The sequence below is a fragment of the Hoplias malabaricus genome, chromosome 2 (assembly GCF_029633855.1).
Source record: "Hoplias malabaricus isolate fHopMal1 chromosome 2, fHopMal1.hap1, whole genome shotgun sequence".
NCBI classification, from domain to species: Eukaryota; Metazoa; Chordata; class Actinopteri; order Characiformes; family Erythrinidae; genus Hoplias; species Hoplias malabaricus.
Genome location: NC_089801.1, coordinates 1,249,942 through 1,269,816, shown reverse-complemented (window position 1 = coordinate 1,269,816; position 19,875 = coordinate 1,249,942). Strand labels below are relative to the sequence as shown.

At 37.5% G+C, this 19,875-nt stretch overlaps 2 protein-coding genes across 2 annotated transcripts; both read left to right on the top strand.

The window, feature by feature from the left end:
- Positions 1–2,502: 2,502 nt before the first annotated feature.
- On the top strand, positions 2,503–9,830 carry LOC136687779 (fucolectin-1-like). The gene is made up of 7 exons (XM_066662336.1): positions 2,503–2,575; positions 3,765–3,809; positions 3,901–4,201; positions 4,888–5,027; positions 6,381–6,469; positions 6,616–6,700; positions 9,790–9,830. The coding sequence occupies exons 2-7, from the start codon at positions 3,791–3,793 to the stop codon at positions 9,828–9,830; spliced, it is 675 nt and encodes a 224-aa protein (XP_066518433.1). The 5' UTR covers positions 2,503–2,575; positions 3,765–3,790.
- LOC136686238 (NACHT, LRR and PYD domains-containing protein 3-like) lies at positions 9,641–19,267 on the top strand. Its single transcript, XM_066659874.1, has 11 exons — positions 9,641–9,826; positions 10,825–10,942; positions 11,536–11,688; positions 12,265–12,300; positions 12,730–14,551; positions 14,969–15,142; positions 15,397–15,529; positions 15,757–15,968; positions 16,318–16,491; positions 16,635–16,681; positions 17,278–19,267. Exons 2-11 carry the CDS (start codon positions 10,828–10,830, stop codon positions 17,817–17,819), a joined length of 3,408 nt encoding a protein of 1,135 aa, XP_066515971.1. The 5' UTR covers positions 9,641–9,826; positions 10,825–10,827; the 3' UTR covers positions 17,820–19,267.
- Positions 19,268–19,875: the final 608 nt, after the last annotated feature.

Here is a 19,875-nt window from a genome sequence, read left to right as displayed (position 1 = left end):
AAATATGTCTGCAATTTTATGCGTTATCTATAATCTAGTAGAATACAAAATATAGACTGTGGCATGTGAACAATGCCATGTTTTATTTTTATCTTTCCAGAAGTTTACATTCACTACAAATTTACACTGTAACTTGTAGGAGAAATTCAACCAACCAAGGGTACCCAAACTTTTCCACACGACTAATAAATCTATTTATTCAAATGTTATTAACAGGAGATATTACTGTTGTATTTGTGCTCTTCATAAATGAAGGAAATGTAGAGTTAAATTAATGAGTCATCCAGCTTAGAAAGCTACCACAAGATCTATAAAAAATTACTAGAATTCAAAATGGATGTGTTTAACCTACAAACATGATTCACATAGCAGAATAATCATCTGTGACAGTAAACACACACACACAAGTGCCCAAGGGTGAACACACACAGTTGACGAGAGTGCTCTTCTGGGGAGCAGTTGTGGGCCTTACTCAAACTGTGGATTGAGGAGGGAGGACAGTGCTGTTCCTTCACTCCCACCTACCCCTTCCCCCCTGCCTGTCAACCAACGACCTTTCAGTCCTAAGCCCTCTTCTCTAACCATTAGACCACAGCTAATGGCAGTAGATCAGTGAGTAACCCAGGTCCTGTCATCACCCCCTCACACAGTCATCACCATCATGAAACCAGCAAAGGGCGAACCTGCAGATTTAAATGTTCTATTAGCTTTGTCTGAATGCATAATAATATTTACGAATGGCTAAGGGTTTTTTCTTTAACTTAAAGTAAAACTGTCATAACCACCAAGACAGATTTTTACACTTTTTTTCTACTTGTGACCAAAGGTGCCAGTGATTATGGTGCTACCCATGTAACCCTAACCCTGTTTGTATATGAAGAATAAAGGTGGAATTTCCTGAACATCACATTTGCCTCGTGTTGTTGGTCTTCGGAAGGTTACTGCAGACTGAAAGAATGCATTTGCCTTGCAAATATTTCAGAGTCCCTTGATTTGTCACAAACTCTCAGTTGATGGTCAGGTCAGGTTTAAGACAGTTGAAGTATAAACAATAAAGTTACATATTTCTGTGCAGCCTCAGGACAGAGTGATAGAGATTCTCGCTCACTCACTCCACTGTCTTCCAAAACTGCGTTTGTCTAGTTCTCAGACAGACAGAGAGAGAGAGAAAGAGAGAGAGTGAGAGAGAGCGAAAGAAAGGAAGGGGGACGCACAGAAAGTAAATTTAAAATCTGAAGACCCATGACAAAGGACAAGGTCTCTACACAGTTGCTGATTTTGGATGTTAAAGGTGACTATCAGATTCATTCACATGTAATCTTGTCTTTCCATCCTGGTCAAAAGCCTACATTTTGGTTATAAAAGTTATAATTTTGGGGATACGAGGCTGAGTTAGTGTTGGAATAGAGTATCAGACTGTTGACATTTTAACATTTCCAGTTTTACTTTTTCCCCGAAAAAATTGTTGGAAATCCAAGATGGACCAATACACACTGAAAACAAAAAGCATTTAAAAATCTAATAACATTCACCTAAACTATGTTTCTTCTTCTCTAAATCTGTTATTGTGGAGATACAACATTTTGTTCTAACAGTGAATAGATATGAACTTTTATCTTCTTTCACATTTCATTGGTTTAACAGAAAATGAAGATGTTGTACGGGTGGCTGCTTCTTCTATCAGGTAACACACATTATACGTACATATGATTATTGAAAGTGTAGCAAAATCATGACACTCTGAGATCAGATTTTATAAGATACACCTATGTGAACAAACGTAAGTGTTCAAGGTCCCTCACTGTGTGTAGCTGAAGAGTAGAATTTGCCGAATTCACTTAAAATCTACACTACATATCCACGTATTTATGGCCACACCTTTTAATGAGCGATTTCAAAGGTGACATTTCTGATTTCATTCAAAAGACACTTTATAAAATTCTGAGGAGGTTTTCTAGCTCATCAGTCTGTCTTCGTGATGGAAACCGGTCTAATGTGTTTACGAAGCCCCATTGTCAATAAATGGTTAAAAATGGTACATTAGTTTTCTTCTCTTTGCTCACGGCACAGAAACTGCGTCTAAAAGGGTTTAGACAGAGAAGAGACCTCCAAACATTGAAAGGATTGAACCAAGATGAGGATATTGCTCTATTTCTTCTCCATAGATGTCTTATTTTTGCTGTTTCAGAATACTTAAGGGGGAACTGACTCTAAATTCAGACCACTCATTGTATGAAAGTAAGCACGGACTGAGACTGCTACAACAAAACAACTATAAAATATTTATAATATAACTATAAAATGAGTTTCTATGGTAATTCATCAGCGAATAAAAACTGACAGACAAGTTCAACTTCAATAACGTACAAAGTGTTTTTCCCCAAACATGCCATTCCACCTTAAAAGACATAGAGCTTTTGAATGTAAACAAATCAGAACGAGCTTCACTTCCCAGAATCATGGACGTTGCCTTAAGGGACAGCCATTTCTGACAGGTTTATAGTTTGTAAATTCTCCATAGGAAAGCATTGCCCGTATAGGGAGAGGCTCTGGAGCAGCTGCACATGAAAAAAAGGTCACTATACCCAATGACAAGCATCAGGCAGAGAAGTAAGAGGGCCTCAGTATTGGGCTGCATTCTCTAGAAAGCTGGAGCACCATTTTGGCCATGTGTCATAGACAATGACGCGTTCATATTTGCAAAACAAATGTACAGAGTTTGCCTCGCAACTGAGGCTGAAACACTTTAATTTCCATTGTCTCGGGTGGAAAGGTGCCTGTCACGGGTTTACGTGAAGCCACCTGACCTCTATTTTTTAAAATTGCTTTCAACACAACCCAACAACACAGCTCAGTGTACCTGGAGGAGACTTTTAAATACCCATTTCTTTTACGCTAGAAAACAGACATCCCCATTGGCTATCACGATGCTGATTAATGAGGGGAGGAGGAGGGCTACTCTATCCACCCAGAGTGCGAGGCCAGTTGTGTTCACTTCACTCCCAAACTTTTGATTGAGACTCCAGGGGCCTCATTTATAAAGGGTGTGTACGCACAGACACGGGTCGGAAACATGCATACATAACGTCCCACGCAGAAACTGATTTATTTAAAAAAAAAAAAGCCACAAATGCAATCCCTGAGCACAGTCACTGCTCCTCTTCTCCCTGGCCTTCAATATTCTTGCTGGCTTGTAACCTTTGAATTGGTGTTTGTGGACCTCTGGAAGTGCTTTGTGTGATGGAAAAGCACAAAGTAAATATGATTTTTTTTTTATTATAAGTATGTTCCATGTTTGTTTTCAAGTGACTGGAATGATAACATTAGCTGTTACAGATGTTATGAGTTTGTTGTGAGTGAGCCAGTGTTACTTACTTTTCAACTTTTGCTCTTAGCAACGAGAAGTTAAAACGTGAGGTGGGGTTGAGGCAGAAAAGAGGGTGAGTTTGAAGGGAAGGGCGTTGCAGAATTACTGTTAATGTTTGGCGCTGAGACGCTAGTGCGACATCTGCTGTCAAAATCTTGGATAGTGCACATTTAAATGTTCTGTTTAAACTCTGTAAACAAATATTCTCTTTCAAAAATAGCAAATCTGTGAAATGGTGCCCTGGTCTATTTATTTATTATGTTCATATAGGAATTTTATATTTACAAAAAAACCCTTCAGCTGAGTTTTTGTCAAAGTCTGCATTTTCCTTGTAAACTGATCATTTGTTTGCACACTATACACAGTATAAAATAGCTCTTGGAATTTTTTTGCACAGGTGCATACATTTGGCCACATCAACGCATGGGCAAATTAACTACAGGTATGAATTTAATATCAGCCACACTTTCACCAGTACTGACTGTTTACTGACATTTATATAAAAAGAAAGGTTTGTTTTTATTCATCTCCAGGGGCCATCTCACCTCAGACTGATGTGGCCTTAGGAAAAATTGCTACTCAATCCTCATCATCATACCCTATGTTTCTTGCACCTTTTGCCATTGATGGAAACAGAGACAGCAACGTTTACGCCATGTCTTGTTCATATACGGATTATTATTTTAAACCCTGGTGGAGGGTGGATCTGTTGATTCAATACCAGATTAGCAGTGTGGTCATTACCAACAGAGGTGACTGCTGTCCAACAAGAATAGACGGGGCAGAGATTCGCATTGGAAACTCCTTAGAAAACAATGGAAACAATAACCCCAGGTAAATACTATTTTAAACAACATAGACCACAACAGGCCATAAAAGGCTGAAGGACACCAGTCTACCAGTCAATCTTGCTCAGGATATTAACAGACAAAATAGCAATTGCACTTAGAGGAAAAGAAACCAAATTCTTTGATGTATGGCAGCCTTTTATATGCTAATTCTGTGAAGAACTTTGACTAGTAAAACTATTAACTTATAAAGGGTTATATATCTCACACATGGTGATGAGCCATGACAACCTATTTATTAACTGATTGATTGATAGCTTTTTGTACTTTCACTCTATTTTCAAATTGGATATTTAAATTGGATATTATAATTGTAATCATTTTCAAAATTGATGTTATAATTGTAGTCCTTTAAAGAGAAAAGTTACAAAAAGAAAGCTGTAAAGTAAAATCAAATTGTATAACAATACTTTTAATGTTAAAACAACTTGTACTCTATTAGTTTATAAAGTCTAAAGAGTTAAATGGACTCAACACAGAAACATGTCTATCACATTAAGAGCCATGTGTCCTATTAAATCTAAAAAGAAACTTAAGGGGAAACATAATTTATTACATGATATAATTAATAATATGTTACTTCCCATTTCCATGGAACACTCACTAAAGAGGAGATTTTATTGTGATTGTTTGGATTTATTTATGATTAATATGCAATCACTCTTTCTACAGATGTGCTGTCATCCCAGATATACCTGCTGGTTCATCATCCACCTTCAGTTGCGATATGATTGGTCGATATGTGAATGTGGTCATTCCTAAAAATGGAGCAATTCTGACCCTTTGTGAAGTGGAAATCTATGGAGTTCCAGGTTCATAATTAACATAAATCATTCATTTGTTCATATTCTGTAAGAGCTTCATCCAGGCTCTACCCTCTATAACTGGGTGTAAGGCAGGAACAGAGCCTGGCAGCTGCCAGTCCATCACAGGAATCCTAAAGCAGTAAACTGAACAGTAAATTTGGGCACCTTTATATCTGATTTTATCATTCTGTCTCACCCAGTTACCACTGTGTTCATTTACAGCTTTGTTAAATTTGTAATTGTACAAGCCCTATTCCAAAAAAGGACACTGAATAAAATATAAATCAAAACAAAATATAATGATGTGGAAATCACTTAAACCCTGTATTTAATTGAAAATAGTACAAAGACAACATTTTAAATGTTGGAACTCAGAAAGTTTTTTTTTATTTGCCAGCTTTGAATTAGATGCCAGGAACACTTCCAGAAAAGGAAGGGGGTTTGTTCACCACTGTGTTGCATCATCTCTTCTATTAAACAACACAGTTTGGGAAACTGAAGGGACCAATCACTTTAGTTTTAAAAGTGAACTGTTTTTTGATTCTTATTTGTTATATGACTATATCGAGGATGTGTTTAGCTCCCAGACTCTTTTACTAAGGAGTCATGCTGCTGTAATCCATGCAGTATGTGAATTGGCCTTGTCTTACTGAAATCAACAAGGTTTTTCCCAAAAAAGACAATGTCAGATTATCAGCATGTTCCTCCAAGTCCTGTATATATTGTTCAGCATTAACGGTGCCTGCACAGATGTATAATTTTCATTTAACTCTTAATATAATAAAATGGATGAATGCTGGACAAGAGGGCAGTCATTTTTATATTTATAGTTTCACCGATAATTCATCAACCAACTCTGCTCTCACTAACACAGTGCGTCTCAGTCCTGCTCCTGGTGGGCTACTCTTCTGCATGTTGAGTATGCATGTTCAGCTTCTAAAGGGGCTATTAATGAGCTCATTACTTGCATCAGGTGTGTTGGGAGTAGAGGTGGGCGATATGGCCCTAAAATAATATCACAATATTTCAGGGTGTTTTGGCAATAACAATATTCTTGACGACTGAAAAATGCTTTTATTAATTTCAAGAACACACTAATGCACCAAAATAAATGTTATATTAATATTGATCATATTAAATTAAATCAATTTTGAAGGAGCAATAAGTCTTTTTTAGCACAAAGTAGTAAACAATATTAGAATATTTTTCATGTTCCTCCCACATGGGGTCTGTTTAAAATAAATGAGGAACAGAATTTCTGACATCTCCAGGCCACTAAGTGTCAGTATAACAGTTGATCATTGCTGCTGTCAGCTGAACGACAGATGCTAAATACCTTCACTGTTCCTTTTCAATTAGCTGTTACTAAGAAAATAAATCTGCGGGTGAAGTTCCACACCAGTGAGGATATGATCGATTCTACAACCAGGCACAACGTCTTTCAACAGGTATTTGTTTTTGTGAAGAGGAGAAAATAATATGTATAAATAGATAGAGATTCATCTGCTGTTATGTTATTAAAATGCAGTTCTATGAAGGATAAAATTAGCATATTGATTATAAAAGTGAATTGTCTTATCATATCTCTCCACAGTTTCTATCTGCTCTGACCAATGAAATGGTGTCCGCACTTAAACTCTACTGGACTCAGGAACCAGAACTGGAACATGAAAATAAAGGTAAGAAAGAAAAGAGAGTTTTACTTAATTAAATGTCTGTATTATAATGAGAAAAATCTCATAAAGACCTAAAACATTTTACGACATTTCTTTTTAAGCAGAAGACTTGTGTTCCAGTCAGTGTTCAGGAAAAGGAGTCATGCTACAATAATAAGAGTCCTTGGGTAAGACTCCTAAAATTAAACCTTTTGCTGTCTCTGTGGGAGTACCCTCAAGGGTACATATTTGTAACTTTAATTATGGAACATAATTGTACATTATTATATTATAAATGTAGATATTAAAATTGTGTTGATTTCATACGCCCCATTTCATCTCCAGGACTTATATTATGTTTTTTTATTTGACACAGTTCTATAATCAAAACTTACAAATATTCCCCTCTCCTTCTTGAGAAGAGAGTGTAATGTACCTTAAGGGAACACAACTGGAATTTTAAACTCTGTTGTACCTTTACACTGTTTGTACCTTGGCTCACTTATGTGTTATAAACTCTCAAAAACAAGTTTATAACACTTTGTGGTCAACAAAGCTAACTACCATATCAACACATCAAGAAAGTGCAACAACATTACTTACTAGTCCAACCAGAAGTCAACTGTCTTATGTCAGGTTGGAATTCTCCAGAATTTCTCCACAGTCTACCATCTCTTTGATGTTTCTCTAAGTACTTTTTCTCTAAAACTAATATCGTTTTGTTAAACATTTTATGAATTAACCTCAAGAACCTCATTAAAAGTTACCAGTGGTTAAAGTATGTGTGCACAGAACCACAACTGTTTCTTTTTTGTTACTGTATACTGTAGGTGGCAGCAGTGAACTTTGTGGTGTTTAGGTTGATGCCCCTGAAGAAAATGAAGGATGATGTCTCGACAAACTAAAAAATGTAGTTGAATTTGTCTGTTTTGCTTACTTTGTTTGCTGTATTAGTTATATAGCACTACATGTTTTAACATATCCTGTTAAAATAATGAATAATAATAACATCAATCTGGGGGCATAATAACAGTGCATTAATCAGAGTGTTGCAAATCTGAGTCCATTTCTACTTCAGTGTAATTGATGATGGTGGGTAATGGTGGGTGGTCTGAGGCTGGCAGCAGTAGATGGAGGTGAGCAGCTGGTCTGGTCTGGTGTGGACCGCAGGAGAATCCAGCAAACAATCTTCCATCAGTGGACCGTCACTTTCTCAGAAAACAATAAAGAGAAGCAGTTAGTTTGGTTGAGTGCAGTAGAAAAATGTGTGTGAATATTTTCCTTAGTGTAGTGACAGATCTGACTGTAACACACTGGAAGGAGGGAAACCAGAAGGAACACAGACATTAGAGCATCCTCAGACAATGAAATCCATCCGCTCCACCTTCCTCAAACAAGAGAAATCGTGAGCACAGCATCGCAGAACACATCATCCGAGTTTACTATGATTCCCCATGTCCATGAGTTCCTAAAACAACAACCTTAAACTAGAAGAAGAGGTTAGTTGCCAAAAGCTAAACTGAACAAGTGGGTTTTGAGCCTAGATTTAAACATAGTTAAAGTAGTTAAACAAAGTAGACTTTGTTTAGTTTCAGAATTGGTTGGACATGTTGCAGAAATCTCAGTATTTTGTTTTGCTTGAATTGAGGATAAATGTAACTCCCTGCCTCAAAGGAATGTTAAAAAGCTCTGCTGCCTCTGAGGCAGATTTTGTAAATACACTTTCCTGCACACTTATGTTATGACATGCTGTCACATGCTGTTGTACTGTCACTGTCACAGCCCTCCATGGTCCTGGGGTTGTGGGTTCAAGCCCTGCCTCGTGTGACTGACTGTGAGGAATTTGGTATGTTCCCCCTTGTGGGGTTCCTGTGTGTGCTCCAATTTCCTCCCACAGTCCAGTAACACACGTTGGTAGGTTGGCTGGCTGCCCCGTCCAGTGTGTGCTCCCGCCGTGTGACCAGTGATTCCAGGTAGGCTCAGGGCTCACCGCCTCCCTAAACTGGATAAGCAGTTACAGACAAACTGCACTTGACTCGTTCTGTATCCAGCAACATTTCTAATCAACTTATTTACATGTTTTTAACAGAAGATACTATAGACTGTGATTTCATAAATGATTTAAAGTATGTAAGAAAGATATACAGTATTTAAGATAACACTTTATTCAACCCAAAGGGAACTTAAGTGTCACAGTATAGTACATAGTGCACAAGAGAAGACAGAAAGAACAAACAATAAATTAATAATAGTGCACAATAAAAAGTGCACAATAAATAGTGCAGGGATATAGAAGTGGGTTACAGGGGTTAAACAGATGTGATACAACAGTGGTATGAACCTTAATATATTAAAATTGAGGAGGGTCTGTACGTTTGAGTTCTGTATATGACACGAGCAGCCTCAGCGGGTTTTGCGCTAAGAAACTTAAGTGATAAGATATATTTGAACAGTGTTTGTTGACTTCTTACGTCACTACTACCTGGGGGCACAGTGAGTGGTGAAGTCTAGTGCATAACACTACTGCCTTTCACATATTCACATAACAGACTGGGGTTCAAATCTCAGATGGAGACAGAACCATAAAAAAAAAATATTCATCCAACAGCGTCCTGTATCCACTAATGAAGGACGACCAATTAGAGGACGACCAATAAAAACTGCATCAACCGATGAGCTCATGTCTCTGATTTTACATCTAGAAGGTGGGGTAGGTGTGTGTAATAGTGGGCAGTGAGTGGACACGTTTGTAAATTCAAGCAGCTCTGCTGTGTCTCATCCATCCGTACTAGCCCAAAACACACACACACACACAAAACCTCCACTACTACTCCTGACCATTTAAAGAACAAAATGAAAACAATTGAGGTCACGTGATCGCAGCGTGGCGCCTATTCAGTGCATGTTTACAGGTCTTAAGGGCAGATGTAGGTTTCAGTTTTGTCTGGGGACTTTCGTTTTAGACTAGAGAAGTTGCGCTTAAAGAAGGATGACGTTTAAATGAAAAGCAGCGTCTTACCGCTGGCTGTAAATAATGAAGGGTCTCGTTTATTTTCCTTAGTAAATCCAGGGAGTCGTCCGTTAATTCATGTTAATGCTGTTTATCCGGCCAGGTTTTTCTGACCCCAGCCCTGTCCACTACATCCAGCGGTGAGTAGATTCAAAACTGAAAGCACTTTTAACAAGGACCAAGGAACGACTTTTTAACAGCTTTCACTGTTTCAGAGTTAATGTCAAAGACATTAGATTAAGAATAAAGCACGAGAGACTTAGGTTCAAATTAAAGCAGAGAATTAAAAGAAGTGTCGATTTAGACTATGATTAAAGCTATAAGTTATAATCAAGACTTAGACTTAAATAAAACGTTTAGCCTTAGCTTGTATAATCTCTTTGTGAAACAAAATGGAATGCTCTGGAGCCCCAAAGACCTAAAGCCAAATATTTCTCAGTGTTTTTCAACCCTGGTGCTGGAGGCCCACTGCTCTGCAGATATAAGCCCTGCTTTAACACAACCACTTTTATTCAATAATGGGCTGTTAATGAGCTGATTTGTTGGATCAGTTACTGTAGGAGCAGGGGGAACATTCAAATGTGCAGAGGCAGGGTCCTCCAGGAATAGGTTTGAGAAATACTGGGTTAGAGGATATAGCTCTACCCTTTTCAGGCTGTGGAGCAGATCATCTGTGTTCTCTATAATAATTGAGCACTGAATTCAACACAGACTGGTGCAGTTTGATGGAATTCGCACTTTGCTTACTTTTTATTTACTTGTTTGAGTTTATTTAAAAGAATGTTTATGCACTGAGGTTATGCCCACAATGTGTGTGCTGCACTGTTATAGATCACTGATTACCATTTTACAGGAAGAGTACACATCTAAAAATGATAAGCATAAGTCATGTGATTAACAGGAAACCCTTGCGTGGACAGGTTTTTGTAACAGACATTGTGGGACTCATAACTGATAACTAGTTCTTTTAATTCCATTGAAGAACTAATGTATTATTTAAAGTGCATACTGAAAGGTATAAATCTTCATGTAAACAACATTTATCTGTATTTGGAATTTTGCATCAAATATCATATTGTTCTTTTGGATAAAGTGTATAAAAAAAATGAAAATTATTAACTGTTGTCTTTTTCCTCAGTTAATGAAAATGGAGCCTATCATTGAGCTGTTGTTGGCTGCTCTGGTGATTGTCCTTTCTACCTTCCTCTGGAGAAAGAGACACTTAACTCAGCCGTCAAACACTCAGCAAAATGAATGTAAGATATTAATTTGTGAATTTGTATTTATTGTGTAGTTTCAACAGCTAACCAATGGTCATAACGTGTGTAACATGCTATGTTTTTTAGCTCTTTAAGACTTTTGGACACACAGGAGTTCTACTAGTGTGTATTTAAAACACGAACAAGACCTACTCCTCATTGCAATTAAAACCAATATAATGCCCAAGCTCCTCAATGCCGCTGCTGCACCATTTAATGTGGTCGTTACAGTTCTTTTTTTTTTTTTTTTTTTTTTCCAGCAGTTGTGGCTTGAATTTCAGTTTTGGCTTTTCTAGACAGTATAGGCTCTGATTTCAAACCTCGCCAAACTGCTTTTTGTTAGAAGTGTATAAAACCTTTATTTCTTGCTGAATCAGTAAACGATATTCTGTACCTTACGATGTGGACTGTTCACCCCGGTTCGCATTTGTATTTGTCAATGGATCACATTTCATGAATGTACATGCTGTCAGTGTCTGCTGATTAGTTTCCAAGACTACAATCTTACACTTCCATGCAAAAAACAACTGAATGTTTCAAAATTCATGTATTTCATGTAATACTGCCCAAGGATTATATTTCTGTTTCAGTGCAAACAAATCTGGTCCAGAGCACTGCCTTTCCTCCAGCTGGTTGCTCTGTTGTTGTGACTTCTGGCAGCACTTCAGTTGTTCCAGCACTTAATAGCAACAAATTCTGTGGCCCAGCTATCTTCAACTTCAACAGCAACACTACAGACAAAGGTATGTCTATATGTCAAATGATTGATTTTCTTAGTTCCATTTGTTCTCTGATTTTTTTGCACCTAGACTGAGAATTGCTTGTTATATATTGTTTGTGTTTAATATATATATATATATATATAGAAAATCAAAAATGTAAAATGGGGTGTGAACAGGCAGTGAGTGTTGAGTTGTATGTTTCTGAAATCTTTGGCCCAGCAATGTTCATGAGCTGGTCTGGACCACAGTGGACATGAGGGACATCAGGAGAAGCAATTAGTAGTCACTCAGATTTAAAACTGCTGAATTTCAGGCAATTACTTGCCATTTACATATCTTTATTTCAGCCAAGTACAGATGGTGGAATTACATCTGAGGTTTTAGTATGTAAATACATTTGGACATCATTGGCACTGGAATGGAACAGAAGGCCATGCTGTCTAATGATATATATTTACATATTTATATATTTTATGCCATATAGCAAATGCTCTTGTCCAGAGCAAGTTACAGAAGTTGGATTTTTTCTCCAGCTAGTACAAATAGGTCAAAAATACACCTGAGATATTTAAATGCTTTATTTCCCCCCCCCCACAGATTTTACAGAAGCAAACAAAACCAAGAAACATTCAGGTAAAATGTAAACTATGTTAATAGTAAAAATCATTTAATGCTTTTTAAACTCCTTTTAAAAGACTGTTTTTCTAAGAAAATAGCTATTCATATAAGTATACATATATTATATATAGGATCATTCCTGCTGTTGTATTAGAATCCAACAAGATGATGGCAGTGTATGTATTTTTGCCAATTCATTCTTGATACCTGGAACGTATATAACTATAACACAGTTATAGATATAATAAAATATAACTACCACAGTTTTTCACCTCTGAGAGTTAACATATGAGCTCTTATTTGATTTTTTTCCCTAATACATTTTGTATTAAATAATCATTTTCAAACCAATATGCTCTGTGTATATAACATTTCAGTGACTGGTTATGGAAGGTACTTTTCATGTATGATTGATTAAACTATGCTGCTCGAATTTTCTCTCAGAGACAAATGCACTTAATATAATTCTGGAGAGACACAAAGCCAACCTGAAGAAGAAGATTGAGTGCATATTTGAAGGCAAAAAGGACTTTAAAAACAAGACATATCTGAAGAAAGTGTACACTGAGCTCTTCATCACAGAAGGGGAACTCAATAATGTCAACAATGAACATGAAATTCTGAAGATTGACGAAGCCTTCAGGATGCAAAAATCCCAGGACACTCCAATCAACTGTAATGACATCTTTAATTTACCAGGGAATGAAGAGAAAATTAAGGTTGTGCTGACCAAAGGCATTGCTGGGATTGGGAAAACAGTCTCTATTCAGAAGTTCATTCTAGACTGGGTAGAGGGAGAAGCAAACCAGGATATAGACTGTGTGTTTCTTCTTCCGTTCCGCGAGATTAATTTAATTAATAATGGAGAGTACACTCTGATGGAGCTACTTATAGAATTCCAGCCTGAACTTGAAGAGCTGGAAGACACAAGCATTTTTGAAACTTGTAAGGTTTTGTTAATCTTTGATGGGCTTGATGAAAGTCGACTTCTTCTGGATTTTGACAGGAGCATTGTAAGGAGCTCCAGAAAGAAAGCAACAGTGGATGCACTGATCACAAATCTCATTAAAGGAAACTTGCTTTCTTCTTCATTAGTCTGGATCACCTCCCGACCAGCAGCAGCCAATAAAGTCCCTTCACAGTACGTAAGCTTATTCACAGAAGTGCGAGGGTTCACTGATAAACAGAAGGAAGAGTACTTCAAAAAGAAAATACCAGATGAGACTGAAGCCTCTAAAATCATCTCTCATATTAAGACTTCTCATAGCCTTTACATCATGTGCCACATTCCTGTCTTCTGCTGGATGACGGCCACTGTTCTTCAGGCAATGCTGAAGGAAAATAAGGGAGAAGATATTCCCACCACGTTGACTGAAATGTACATTCATTTTCTACTGATCCAAATGAATCAAAAGAATCAGAAGTATGACCAGAAAGTTGAACGAGATCTAGTAAACCTCCAGGAATCAAATAGAGGAGTTATCCTTAAACTGGCAAAGCTGGCATTTGAACAGCTGAAAAGGGAGAACATAATGTTCTATGAAAATGACATAAAGGATTGTGGCATTGATGTCAGTGGAGAATTTGAGTACATTGGTATGTGCACTGAGATCTTCAAGCAGGAATCTGTAATTCATGAAAAGAAAGTCTACTGCTTTATCCATTTGAGTCTTCAAGAGTTCCTTGCTGCTCTTTATGTTTTCTATTGTTATGTGAAAAAGAACATGGATGAGCTGCAGTTTCTGCTTGAAGGCCCACTTCTTGAAGGTGTCACTTTCATTAGCGATGTGCCAAAAATTGTGTCCTTGTACTACCTGCTGATCAAGGCAGTGGACAAAACATTGCGAAGTCAGAGAGGATATCTGGATCTTTTCCTACGCTTTCTCCTGGGCATTTCCCTGGAGTGCAATCAGAAACTCCTCAAAGGCCTACTAACACAAATAGAAGATAGTAATGAGAGTGTCCAGAAATTGATTAGATACATTACAAAAATACAACGCAAAGATATATCGACTGAAGCATCCATTAACCTTCTGTTCTGCTTGCTTGAAATAAAAGACAGGACACTATTCAGACAAATCCAAACATACCTTAGTTCAGCTGAAACTCCAGATAGAGAGCTATCATCTTCAGTCTGCTCAGCTTTGGTCTACATACTTCAGATGTCAGAAGAAATACTGGATGAGTTCAACCCAAAGAAGTACAGTACATTAGATGCAAGCTGCAGGAGATTGGTCCCAGCAGTGAGATGTTGCAGAAAGGCTCTGTGAGTATTTAAACACTTCTTCAAATTAAGAAACTGGGCTTAAGTCATGTCCTGGACTACAAGACAGTTTGAATTTAGATTCCACATTAAAAGTCAAATGTGTTCTATGATTTTGCATACCCCTAAGAAAGTAGCTTGGTGCATTGTGAAGATTTCATTTGAAACCTTAACATACTGAGTTGAATAGCAGTGACTGAAAAAGATTTGGCAATAATAACCCTTAGCATGTATCTTGATATTTTGAATAAAGTGTGATTTTGGGTTTAAGGCCTCAATTTGTAGTTATTCTGTTTGGCTGTGCCTGTGATTTCTCAGGTGCCATGGAATACCTAGATTATTGGTTGACACAGTGCAAAGTAGTGAGCCTTGACATTTCGAAGTCTTCTTCATTAACATATTAAAATGTACTTATTTTAGGTTTAACAGCTGTGGACTCAGTGAACAGTGCTGTAAAATTGTGGCTTCAGCTCTGCAATCACCAGTCTCCCACCTGCTTGAGCTGGACCTCAGTAACAACTCACAGATGAATGTAGGAGCAAAGCTACTTTCTCAAGGACTCATGAGCTCAGAGTGTAAACTGAGGAAAATGAGGTTAGCACCTAAAATGCTTGATACCTACAGCCCTCTAGTGTCTGATGATTCTGCTATTTTTAAGTGTGGCTTCCCATACAGGGATTCCTTTTAGTGGAAAATCATAATGTAAAATGCTGTGTATTCCAGGAGTAGGCTTAATCCCTGTCTGGGAAACCACCCCATAATATTTTAAAATATCTTAAATGTTGTTGTTTAAATGCATCCTCACTATGTCACTGTTTTGGCTTCTGTTTTTATTATTATTTCTATAGCCTGGCAAGTTGCCATTTCAGCAAAACCAGTTGTGAAGCTGTTGTATTGGCTATAAACTCTGCCTCTTCTGCCCTGAGAGAACTGGACCTGAGCTATAATGACCTACATGATTCAGGAGTGAAGCTACTCACTGTAGGACTGAGATATTAAGGTGAATGTCACTTTTCATTGAGATCAGTTAGTTCAGCTGTACATTACGGTCTCATTTAGCAAAGTTCATATGGATAAATCTGATTGTAAACGTCATTCACTATGGGTGCACCTTACCTTTATTTAGTCACTGTAAGAGATATATACAGTTTAGTACTAATAGAATACATCTTTATGTGAAAAAGTACAACAGAGCTAGGGTGGGCAAGAAAGAGTATAGCTTTTGTTTTAATGTGATGTTGCTGCACAGATTGGGCTGGTGTAACCTGTCTGCAGAAAGCTGTAAAATGTTGACTTCAGTACTCAGCTCTGGTCGACCCATGACAGAGCTGGACCTCAGTAACAATGACCTGCATGATTCAGGAATGAAGTTTCTCTCTGTTGGATTGGATAACCCAAACTGCAAACTGGAGGTCCTGAGGTCAGTACTGTTATAATGTGCTATTTTTTAGATTTTATTGGTCTGGGAGTGTGATTTACAGCCATGTCACAGCCATCTGTAATCAGCAACAAGCCTAACTTCTTCACTTATAACTTAACACAATGCTAGCCAATATGGACATTTATTATTTGATGTGAAAGTTTTGGCATTTAGAGTCTAGGTGCAGTGAGCTGGTCTATTATATTGCAGTGGATTGAAAAGATGCGCTGCTTCCTCAAAACAGTTTTTGAAATTTTTTATGAATGTATCGTTATCAGTTTGTAGAAATTAAAAGCTTGCAAATATCAATCCTTGTTCCTATCAGTGACATTGTCTATCCTTGTTTAAGGTTGTCTGGATGTTTAGTAACAGAGGTAGGCTGTGCATATCTGTCTTCAGCTCTGAGTTCAAAACCATCCTACTTGAGAGAACTGGATCTAAGCTACAATCAGCCTGGAGAATCAGGAGTAAAACTGCTCACTGAGAAGCTTGCAGATTCACGTTATAAACTGGAGAAACTGAAGTACATTTTACAGCCTTTTTGTATTCATCATACACTTTATAGCTGCAGTTACAGTCAAGATGTATGCCATGATGTGAGAATGAGGAAAATTCAGGGTAAAAATGCAGGGTTAACAGACTTGTATTTCTTTCTGTTTTTAATAGTACAGATGCTGGTGGACCTTGCAGAATCAAATCAGGACTTCGAAAATGTATGTTATTTAAATTATATACACAATTATTTGTTTTGTTGCATTGTGGGACCATAAAGTACACTTCCATTAACTTTGAAGTGAGGGAGACTTTCCCTTACCTCGTCAATAAGTATTAACAGAATAAATCTAATCCTAACTTTACCCCAAATTAGAACATGATTTCACCTTAAATTTCAATGATTTACATTGTGGGGAACAGTTAGTATACCCACATCCAAGAAATGTCCCTAAAGTTTGTTTTCCTGTAACACACACACACACACTTCTTTTGTATTTCTCCATTATGTTTTTCTAATTCTGTTACATTATGTAATTTTAGGCTGAAGTGGTATTGAAGAGCATTTCACATGTATAGTTCTTCATTGCAAGTGCTCAATTCTTACCCTATTTTCTCCTTATATTCTCATCACATTTCATCCAATTAAGACGTCACACTTTGCTTCCACCTTTATGTATCAGAAGCATCTTCTGTGATGTCCTGATGATAGTGCCAAGGTTTAGACCACTGCGTAACAGCTTAATGTGTTTAACCATTTCATATCAACCAAAATACGTATATATGACCAAACACATTATTGACCTTCTTTTTACAGATGCCTGTGAGCTCACATTAGACCCCAACACAGCACACCGCTCTCTTTGCCTATCAGAAAGAAACCGAAAGGCAACCCGAATGAGAGAATTTCAGACCTACAATTCACATCCAGACAGATTTAATCACCATGTTTACGTGCTGTGTACAGAATGCCTTTCCAGTCGCTGTTATTGGGAGGCTGAGTTCAGTGAAGACTTGATGGGAATGGCGCTGACATATAAAGAACTGAATAGGGATGAATATGGTGACAATAGTTCTTTTGGAAACAATGAAAAGTCCTGGCTCTTGCGATGTTATGGGACCAGATTTACTTACTTTGTGTCTCACAATAAAAGGAGAACTGAGATTCATGCTCCATCCTCTTACTCAAACCGAGTTGGGGTGTATCTAGACTGGCCAGCTGGAATTATTTCCTTCTACAGTGTCTCTTTGGACACACAAGCACTGACCCACATACACACTTTCTACTCCACCTTCACTGAACCCCTCTATGTAGGGTTCAGTCATAGGAATTTTGGCTCAGTAATGTGTTTGTGTTAAAAAGCTAGAGAAGTATTCACCATTTAGATACTGTAATGATTTACCCATAATACCACATTGTATTGCACAAACCACTGGCTGTCCTTGTAATTAAAGAGACTCTAATCAGTGTAACATGTGTTCAGTTGCACCTATGGCCCCTTGGACCTGCTTTAGATCTGGTCTGTAGGGGAATTCAACGGGTGGTTATTAAAGCAGTAGTTTTAATCATGGACATCAATAAGGCAGGAGGGGATTTGGAATAAAACAAAATATTCAAAATGTAACCATGTTATGACCTTACATGCTTAGAAAGTAAGGTGTTTCATACAAATTAATCACTAAGTTAGACCAAGATAAATCCAGTCCTTCCCACTCTCCTTCCTACTGCTTCTCTCCTGCACTGGGAAATTATGAAAGAACCAAGGAGATGAAACGAGCAAGCAAAATTATGCAAATGTGCCATATCTTCCACAACACTTGCAACTAACTCTGAAGCTATTTCCAGTCACTACCCTGGATCAGTCTACACTCATTTGTGTATGGCCTTCTGTTGCATTTTATATTTTGTGTGGTTTTTGTGTGGATTTTCCCCCTCAAATTAAGTACTTATCATACATGGATATATCAACACAAATAAAAAAATGTGCTCAGGTTTCACCTGAACCTTAGTGTGGGTGCTATGTTGCACAATATATACACAACATTCTGGCATGCTGCTGCAGAAGACATTGACATAGTGGAGTCTGATTTTTCATTAACGAGAAACAACATTATTTGCTAAGGGCTGTCATTTTTGGTAGGTTACTCCAGTTAAACTGTAACCCCTTAGCCAGTTCAGGGTCATGGTGGGTCTGGAGCCTGGGTGCAAGGCAAGAACACACCCTGGAAGGGGGTGCCAATCCTTTCCAGTTAAACATGCTTCTACTAAAAAACTTTTACTGCATACAAATGCTCTATAAATATACCCTTCATTTCAGGAGAAATATTACATTTTAAATCATGTAGTGTATCTAATAGAATTCTATAAAATTGACAACATATTAATCAGAAACACAGTAGTATCCAGCAGTGTTACAGTGGATTATAAAATGATCAATCTTTACAGTACAGAAAGCACCTTTTATATGCTGTATATTTATAATGTAAATATGACAAAGCTAAAACAGAAAAGCTGTCATATGCATCAGAGCACTTTGTCTTTGCCACTTTTCACAAATTCCAAATCAAAAATGAAAATCAATGCCTTTTAATAATTAAAGAAATTGTAACATCATCCAGGCCAGAGTCTGCTTTTATTAACATGTTTAATACACACACTGGACCAGGTCACACCGTTGTCATTCCTGCAAGTGGGCAGCAGCTCCTCGACAGGTCACTGTGTGTAAACAGGTGGGCAGCAGCTGCCCACATGCAGCAATGACAGCTGCTGTCAGTGGAAGTGCTGATGATGCATGGGGCTGCACTCAGACCTGGACATTAAATAAAAATCTTAACTAAATAAATAAATAAATGAATAAGCAGTTACAGACAATGAGTGAATGAACTAAATGAAATATGCACTCATCTCTGAGGAAAAGTTCTCACTGATTTAGATCATTCTGTCGTATATAGCTTTTGATTATGTATTTAGCTCTAAGAAAATGACCAAGGTCTGGACCAAGTTCATTCTGCCATTTCTGGTCCTATAATGACTGGCCTCCCTCTGTACATTTCTGTATCTAGTCCTTCAGGTTTGTCTCTATGTGATTTTTGATGAACCAATTTGCTTGGCTTGGTATGTAACACTGCAGCAGCTCATCTTGACACACATTTCAGTGCTCACAGAGCTCAAGGTTAATGCATAAATAAAAATATATATATCTTTATTAAATAAATTGTATTGTGTTAAAACTATAATGCACCCTTGTATACACTATATTATGCATCCATATTGCTTTACCAACATGGTAATATATCATTTTATTAATTACCAGAGTTGTTAGTTAATCCAAAATTGGCCCTGACTTATTGTTGTCTAAGGTCCCTATCTTCCCTTCCAAAAACACCTATGTTGACCATCAAGAACATATTTGAG